Source organism: Echinops telfairi, unplaced genomic scaffold, assembly GCF_000313985.2.
Source record: "Echinops telfairi isolate 266 unplaced genomic scaffold, ASM31398v2 ScPeMD7_7;HRSCAF=31, whole genome shotgun sequence".
Taxonomy (NCBI): Eukaryota; Metazoa; Chordata; class Mammalia; order Afrosoricida; family Tenrecidae; genus Echinops; species Echinops telfairi.
The window spans coordinates 22,223,306-22,232,019 of NW_022103904.1; the positions used below are offsets into that span (position 1 = coordinate 22,223,306).

Consider the following 8,714-nt stretch of genomic DNA (forward strand, 5'->3'; position numbering starts at 1 on the left):
TGGCGCCAATGGTTGGTGCACTTGGCTGCTGACTGAAGCCTTTGAGGTTCGAGTCCACCCAGAGGTATCTCTAAAGAAAGGCCGGGCAATCGATCTCTGAAAAACCAGCCACCGCAAACACTGGAGCAGAGTTCCATTTTGACACAGGTGAGGTCACAAGTCCCAGTGGACTTCATGGCAGTGGGCACGGTGTGGGCTTAGGTGAGTCACGTGTACGTGGTCCCTGAGGACCTGAACGAAGGCTTGTGGCACTGGAGATGCACGGTAGGTGTGAAGTGTGCCCCGGATTCAAAGGCTGGGTACCGTCATATAAAAATAACAGGATACCATGAATCATGTTGAGGACTTAATTGATTTTTTTCATGACTTAGTTTTGATGACTGCTATGCTGAAATGAGAACCCCTTAGAGCAAACAGGAGAGCCCTGGAGGGGCAGTCATTAAAGCAGCTAGCCACTAACTGAATGGTCGGCAGCAGGAAGACAGTCTGTCCATGGGCGAGAGGCAGTGTCCCTGAATGTGACAGCCCTGCAAACCCGGGGGACAGCCGGACTCTGTCCTCTAGGGCGCACAGCAAGGCCGGATAGCAACGCGTCTGTGTCTGAGTTTGCACAGGAAAGGAAATAGCCTGTTGACCGTCATCTCACCTTTTCCTTTTCAAAGTGACCACTGGAGGATTTGAAATGATATGGGTGGGGGTGCATGTTATTTTAAGCGGACAGTGCCAGACGGTGAGGGGCTACATCAGGGAATCTCAGAAGAGACTCCCCTGTTCCTAGGCGGGGGAAAGGGAGTCTAGGATCCCCACCCAGAGGACGAAGTGGGATCCTTTTCATTCTCATAGATTTCCCAGAGGATCAAGGGCTCATTCCTTTGTGGGTGGTGTTTGAGGGGTGTGTGTGGACGCAGGCATGCGTGTGTAAGAGGCAGAGTCTTTGGGGAGGTGGGGTGCTGTGCTGGCCAGTCTCCCAGCCTTCTTCCCCTGTGTCCCTGGTTTGGAACCTGTCTCAGAACCCACTTCTGTCCCTCCTGAGAAGCCATGCTGGCTGGCCTGCAGGTGCTAGAAGCCTTGCATTGAATAGAGGACTGCAGAGTGACATTTCCGCACCCCCTGGGCTATCAAGTCAAACAATAAATGCAACAGAGCAAGCATGATTGCCCTCCAGCGTTCCTGACTCTGGGGGACCCTGGGCAGGGAGGAATGAGACTGTGCTCTGTAGCGCTTGCTTCCAAGGGCAGATTCTTCAGAGCGAGCTGGCCAGGCCTGTCTTCTGAGGGGCCTGCGGGTCGACTCAAACGGTCTTTCTGCTAGTAGCGAAGGGTTTTAGACGTTTGCACCATCCAGGGAGGCCAGAACAGTGCCATGCACTAGCGGACAGCGAGTCTGCCCTTCCCTTGTTTCTCGTTGTCCCTCTGCCCACTGGGCACCTAGGCTGGCTGCTAAGAGGCTGATGTTCACCCTGGCCCCTGGCAGAGGCGGACGGTGTTCAAAGGGATTCCTTTTTCTTGTTTTCTCCCGCTCCGATGCAGGTGTTAATCCCTACTGCTCGGAAACGGACTTTCCCACGACCAAGCCCAAGCACGCGGTGGGAACCCCGGACAGGCAGCCCTGTTCTCTCTGCAGCAGCAGGAAGTCACTCTCCCAGCAATTCGAGTGCCCGGCAGGAAAGACCTTGGTAAGGAGGAGGGACGGGCGGGGGGCCTGGAGGAGAGAGGAAAAAGGGACCGCTTCTCCAGCCCAGCAGTGGCTGAAATAGCCCTTCTCTGTAACCTTCATGCCACAAAACCGAGGAGGCCAGGGCCAGCGTTCTTGACCTTGGGAAGGGTCCTTTATTGAGCATCCCCTCCTACCAGGCGCTAGCAACAGCTCCCACGCCCATGCGCGTCATTGCCGGGTAGGTGGTTTGGGCTCCCAGTGAGGCCTTGGGACTGAGCGGAGCTGCCCCAGTAGGGTTTGCTAGGCTGTGAGCAGAGTGCAAATGGCCCGCAGCAGCAGCAAGAACAACAATCTTCCTGGTAACGAGTGGCCAGGCCCTTCTCCCATGCACCACTGCATGGGTTTGACCCTCCGATGTGGGGGAAGCCAGCTCCACATAGCTAATTGAGGATTCAGTAAGCGCAATTGTATGGTTGAGCTATATAAAGGTTATAATAGTCATAGAGAATGAGAGAGAAAAGATGTCACTTGGATCAAGCTCGAGTGAGCTGTTAGCCACTGCTGGTCTGCGGGGAGATGGAGCTCCCGAAGTAGACTCCTGGGGCTATTGAAGCAACCCCCTTCCTGCCCGCTGCCCACCCACACCCCACTAACAACACTCTGGTCCCCAGGCTGTGTGCCAAAGAAGGTCCCTCTTTGTAGGGGGCCTTCCTCCTTCCCTGTCGGGCCGGTGGTCCCCTCCTGAGTGGCTCACCTTCTGTCCCCCTGGCTTGCTCCCTGCAGGGCACTTCTAGACCAACACGGTCCCAGAGCACAGCTCAGCTGCTGCAGCCTTCCGGGGGTCTCCAGGCTTCGGTTATCTGCAACATCGTGCTGATGAAGGGGCAGGCCAAGGTAAGCCAGGGCCATCGTGGCCTACAGAAAAGAAGGGCGCAGCGCCAGGGCAAGGACGGGCGAGGCTGAAGAGCGGTGATCCGGGCTCAGCTTCTGCGGACGGGGCTCAGTGGATAACTGGTTCAAGCCCACCTAGCAACCCGTTGAGAGAAAGGCCGACGATCCGTTTCCCCCAGGACTGCAGCCTCTAAAGCCCCAGGGGCACGTGCACTTTGTCCCACAGGGCCCCCGTGCATCAGAACAGACTCCGCAGCACCCACCACAGTGTTGTGTTGTCCGTTGCCGCCGCCTGACATGTCAGAACTACTCTAGTTCCTTCCAGGTGATGAGGCAGGACCCTAACGTCTCCCCACAAGTGAGGAATCCACATGGGGCCAGTCCTGGTGATGACCGCTGTTGATGTGCGGTGCCCTCGTTCTGACTCACAGCCACTCGACGGGACAACAGAACAGACAGACATCGCCCAGCACTGTGCCACCCTCAGAAGGTTGTCACCTTTGAGCTCGTTGCTGCAGCCAGGGTGTCCGTCCATCTGCTAGAGGCTCTTCCTCTACTTTACCAAGTACCACGTCCTCTTCCTCACTGACTGACCCCTCTTGAGAGCATGCCCAACACGCGTGAGACAAAACCCCCCAGCCCCTCTTCTGGGAACTTTCTGTTTGTACTTCTTCCAAGACAGGGTTGTGCCCCCTTCTGGTAGACCAGGGGAGAGTGAATATTCTTTGCCAACACCATACTTCAAGGGCATGGATTCTTCTTTGGTCTCCCTTACTCATGGTGGGCATGTGGGTGGGCAAACTTCACCCAAAAGATGCCATCTTGCACAAGACTTGGCCTGCTCTCTAAAACAACATCCGGAGCAAACACAGGCAGTTGCTGCAACGTTTCTCAGACCAGTCCTAGCTGCTCAGGTGCTTTAAGAAGGCACGGACAGTTTCCATGAATCCCGTTGCTGTAGCTGGAACTGTTTCCCAAAGAGCTATGTTGGAGGACCAACCAGGACCCCTGCAAACACAGCTCTGTTTGGAAATTGGGGGTCTACTTTTGATATGCGAATGACTTTGCCTCAGAGCAGGATGGGCCCTGAACCTAATCCCTCAGGAGTCATTTCTTATACAAAGAATGGATTAGACAAAGACACAGAGGCCCCCATTAGCTGCAAAGGAAAGCCCAGGACTGCAGGCGGCCACCCAAAGCTGGGAGAGCACCCAACCACAGGGGATGGAATGTCTGTTCTGGGAACCCTAAGACACCAAGACGCCAGCGCACCTGCTATTGGTGTGTGCTCAGAGAAAAGGATGCGCTTACTACTTAGGGTCCTTCAGGTGGGACCCTCCACACTCCTGGATTCCTGCTGGCTCTCTGTCCTCTGTGCTCTCCCCCCACGGCTCTCCCCGCTCAGCCAGAGATCAATGAGAAGGGTGAGCCTTTGTTCTTTGGATGGGGGAATGGCTGCCACCTGCAGGGGCCTGCTCTAAGCAGCCCACTTTCCGAGGAGCCATTCACAGCGTTTTCTCCCTGAACATGAGATGCATTTGGCTGCTGTTAAGTGGGCTTTGACTCACAGTGACAGAGTCAAAGGGCCACATAGGCCTTTCAAGGTCAAAGCCCTTGGAGATCAAACAACCAGGTCTTTCCATTTGGTGAATTACAAGTGCCATGTGCCTTGGAAATGTGCCTTGGAAATGAGACCTCAAAGTCCTAACTAACCAGACTCTGTTATTTTTCTTGGACAGACTCAGCGGTTAGGAAAGTGTCCAGGGGCACCGAGACACGTGCAAAGATGACGGAAACCATTTTAAATGGTCTCAGTGTGTCTAAAGCACACATGCACTGGAAACCTTATGCACAGAGGTGCCCTTGGGCTGGCTGAGTAGTTCTAGAAGGATCCAACGATAGAACAAGATGGGTTATTTGTCGTAGGATGCTGGAGAGCCGAGAGGGACAATGGGCCTTCCCACTAAAGGACGGATGACACTGACCCCACACCCAAGCCATTGCCATCACCAGCCAGGACAAGTATTCTTGACACCAGCCTTTGCTGTGAGTTAGGGGATGCCATCATCATGCCACAAGAGGGGGCAGCGAAGCTCTGAGACAGGGCGAGGCCTGCCCAGAAGTGCCTGCCCTACAGGTCAAGCTGGCATGCTCATCTCCACCCAGCATCCCTGCCTCTCCGTCACTCCCAAACCCAACTCACTGCCCTGGAGTCGCTGCCAACTCACAGCGACCCTACAGGACTGGGTAGAACTGCCCCTGTGAGTTTCCAAGTCCCTAATTGCTAATGCGAGTGGCAAGCCCTGTCTTTCTCCCACGGAGCGTCTGGTGGTTTTGAACTGCTGACCTTGCAGATTCCAGCCCATTGCGTAACCCCTGTGCCACCAGGGCTCCATTTCCACTTCCCTGGTGCTGTGGAAAACATCAGTCTGGACCCAAATGTATTCCTTGTTGCAGCTCACATTCCTTTGTTAAGCACTTAGAACAATGGAACTAGGAACCCCTTCTCTCTTTCCCTTGTTCACAGCAGGAGCCACACCGATGAATGACAAGGGGACACTAAAGCCACCCTTCTTCCCTTCTCTCCCCAGGGCCTGGGCTTCAGCATTGTTGGGGGAAAGGACAGCATCTATGGCCCCATTGGAATTTATGTCAAAACCATCTTTGCCGGGGGAGCAGCGGCGGCTGATGGGAGACTGCAAGAAGGTAGAGTCCCCACCCACTTCCCATCACAGGTGCTGTTTGAGGCACCCAGAGCAGAACTGCCAGATAGTGGCAGACTTCGGGCGTGCCCACTGGGTCTTGGGTCGTCAGAACATGCTGGCATGGAGCGTGGGGTCTGCAGGCACAGAGATGCCGCATTGGCTGTGTGTGTGTTGGCATGCTCAGTCCTGATGCCACTCCAGCTGTCTCAACTGGATCCTGCCACCAGCCTGGGACTGGGTGTCAGAGCACCTGTCCATTCCTGCCTTACCACACCCCTGTCTTCTCGGTTCTCCTCAAAGTTCTCTCTCAGTGACTCGGAGCCATTGGATTCCCCTTGCTTTCCTCCCTCTGCATGACCCAGTACACAACCACAGGAAAACCAGGACTAATGCTTATAACAGAATAGCTCGAGCAATATTTTTTTGAGAATCTATTGAATTCTGGACTTCAGGAATATAGGGAGGAATTAGATAAGATCCTTCCGCTTAAAGAACTCCTGGTTTATCCAGCTGGCTGCCCTCTCCCTCTGTCCAGCTTCTCCCCCGTAGTCTAAGTTCTCTTAGCTCTCCACAGGATAGAAGCAGCCAGCCTGCCGGGGGTGGGGTTCGCAGGGAGCAGAGCTTCCTCTCAGGTGCTTACTTCTTACCTTCTTCTTCTGGAGGGTCAAGATTGCCTTCTCCCAGAGCCCAACTCCACCCCAAAGTCATGTTTGGATACTTGGGCAATAGGTTCATCACAGGGAGCTCTGCAGGTTTCTGGGCAAGAGGCAAAGTTTAGGGACAGGAGGGGTGGAACGCAGCCAATCTGTGTCAGGGACAGTTTACACACTGATGTTGAAAGAGAAGTGTCCCCACGCTCCCTGTCCATTTCTGTAAGCAAAGCCGGGAGCCTAATGTTTTCATCAAGAATTCTCTGGAAAAACACAGCCATTTGGGAGGAAGGGAGAGAAGGAGGGAGGGGGGTGGGAGGGAGAGAGAGGTGTGTAGAGAGAGGTGGAGGGAGACAGTCTGTTTTACTTCCAGAAATCCCCTCATTTGGTGGGGCTGGCAAGTCCTAAATCTGTAAGTCAGGTGGCACACTGGAGACTCTCAGGGGTTTTCATCTCCAAATTCATAGGCCATGTTGCAAACAGCTTGAAGAATAAGAATGTTCCAGCACAATGTCCACTTGGCGCCTGGAGGTTGAGCGCACACTAGGGAAGCTCCCCTTCCCCCTCGGTCTTCTGATTGGCCGAGGCCTGTACATATTATGGCGTGGATCTGCTTGACTGGGTGTCAGCTGACTTCGTCACTTGACTGAGCCGTCCGTCGTGTGTCAGAATAGACTGTGGCAGTGGGAGCAGGGGACCAGGAGCAGGACGCAAGATGACTAATTAGTAAGCCTGGAACCAGCTCCTGTGGGCCTGCCCTGAATGCTGGACAGAGAAAGGGAGAGACAGGAAAAGTGGAGAACTTGGATCCACGAGGAGGTGGGACATGGGGAGAGGTCAGAGAAGACCTCGAGGTGTACGGCCTCAGAAAATAGAGAATGAGAAGAAGCAGAGGACAAGGGTGGGGGCCCGAGGGAGCTCAAGGAGAAGGGTTAAGGTTGAGTGCAGCGTGGAGGTTGGAGTATCTTGGTGACCACTAGGTGGCGCTATCCAGCAGGTAAATAAAATTTGGGCAGCAGCTTCAGAAGGGTGTTGGAGTTGAAGTCAGCTTTGGGGCCACCGACTGTTTGGCAGTAGCGGAAGGCACAGGGAAAGGAGGAATGCAGAGCAGAGAACCAAGGCTGTCTTAGGGGAACAGAGAAATTGAGAGACAGCTAGAGAAGAGGAACTACTAATCTAACAAGAGAAATGGACGTCGAATCCAGAGAGCATGCGTTCATTTCTTTCATCTTTTTAATTTTCCTCCTGTATTGACGGAGAGGGCAAGGGAGGACTTGAAGGATGTCATTGTATTTTGTTTCTGTCTCAAGGGCAAGGTTTCTCAAGCGAAGCTTCCCTTTCTGGGTCCTGCCCCTTAGTTAATTGTGGTCACAAGCTGTGAACCACCCAGTCAGCACCTGGAACCCATCAGTCTCTTGCTGGGAGGCTGATGAGGCTTTTTGCTCCTGAGAAACCCATGGGCAGTTCCACTCTGCCTGCAGGGTCACCGTGAGTCAGAATCAACGGTGCTTCGCGTTTTTGTGTTTTGGGTCGTGAGTTGGGATCATAAACACAGAGGACCTCCATGAGCTAAAACAATTCAACAAGTCCACATCGGGCCACGGAGAGAGGGGGAGTGACTCTGGCAACCACTTCTAACTCCACCCTAAAAACCCAAACAAGCGACCTCTCGTAACTTCAGAAGTAAGGGTTTAGACCCTGTCCCGAGTTCTTGGGGTTGACATCAGTTGTCACCAAAGTTTGTTGTGCAGATCGAGGTTGATGATGTTTTATTTTTATTCTCTTCCAAAAAGTGATTGTGTAAGTTGACAAAGCCCAGGCCAATCAAATTTTGCCAGATAGAAAGATAGAAGCAAACAAGGATACAGACACGCTGTAGAGCCCAGGGGGGCTGGAGTTCAGCCTCTTACGTCATTCAGAATGTGCATCTCTGAAGTAGGTGGATATATACATATATATCCTAAATTGGCATATATTTAATTATATTATAATTTTAATGAGTATGTTTTCCCTCTTAGACTTGGCATCTCTCCATGACAAGAACTAGGTCTAGTCATTTGACACCCTCCTTTTAGCAGCCTAATCCACGGAGTGACTTTGAACTGTTGCCCAAGCTAGCCTCACCCTATATTTTCATAGACATGCTTGATAAAGTATCATATCTGAACTCAACAGAAAGCAATGGCCATGCCCGGTGCTAGAGAAACAAAGAAAACAAAAGCCCACAGACACTGGCTTTTCGGCCTGGAGGGCTGCGTGCGGGCTGTAGGGTCAGGAGCGAGAGTTTGGATTCCTACACGGTGACAAGGGACAAGGCCTGGAGCCCATGGGGAGCTCTGGGAAACCGCTCAAAGCCTTGACCTTCAAAGAGCTGCCTCTCACGAAAGACCATCAGGTTCCAGGGACGCCTCAAGGAAGCTGGAGTTCCCCAGGGCTCGTGGGTGGGGAAAAACCATCTCCCACAAGAAACGGAGACTCAAGCCTGTGCAGCATAGCTATGGGTAAGTTAAGAGGATTGCTACCAGGGTTCCGGTTCCTACACGCACAGGCTGTTTCCAAACAACGCGTGTTGAAGTGTCTCTGCAGGGAGTGGATGGCAGCAGACACGTTCCCTAGTAATGTGCTGTCTTCGTCTCTGGAGGGCACCTTAAAACGTTTCCACAGGGGCCCCTCAAAACAGTGGCTGCTGAGGGATCTGCCGAGCCAGTTCCATTCAAGGCAGAGGGGTCTGGAGACTTTGTGGGGACCCCAAAGGGGTCATCAGGGTAGATTTTCTCAAAGGACACATGACAACAATGGGGCTTTTTTTTTT

General features: G+C 53.2%; 1 protein-coding gene across 2 annotated transcripts in view; it reads left to right on the forward strand.

Moving 5' to 3' along the window:
* The first annotated feature begins 2,446 nt into the window (after positions 1 to 2,446).
* Positions 2,447 to 8,714, forward strand: part of IL16 (interleukin 16) — a 53,790-nt gene continuing 47,522 nt past the window's right edge. For both annotated transcript variants that reach the window (XM_045286276.1, XM_045286275.1), the window contains exons 1-2: positions 2,447 to 2,550; positions 5,139 to 5,253. In XM_045286276.1, coding sequence (XP_045142211.1) covers positions 2,533 to 2,550; positions 5,139 to 5,253 — 133 coding nt within the window. In that variant the 5' untranslated portion in view covers positions 2,447 to 2,532. The remainder of the gene's footprint in view (positions 2,551 to 5,138; positions 5,254 to 8,714) is intronic.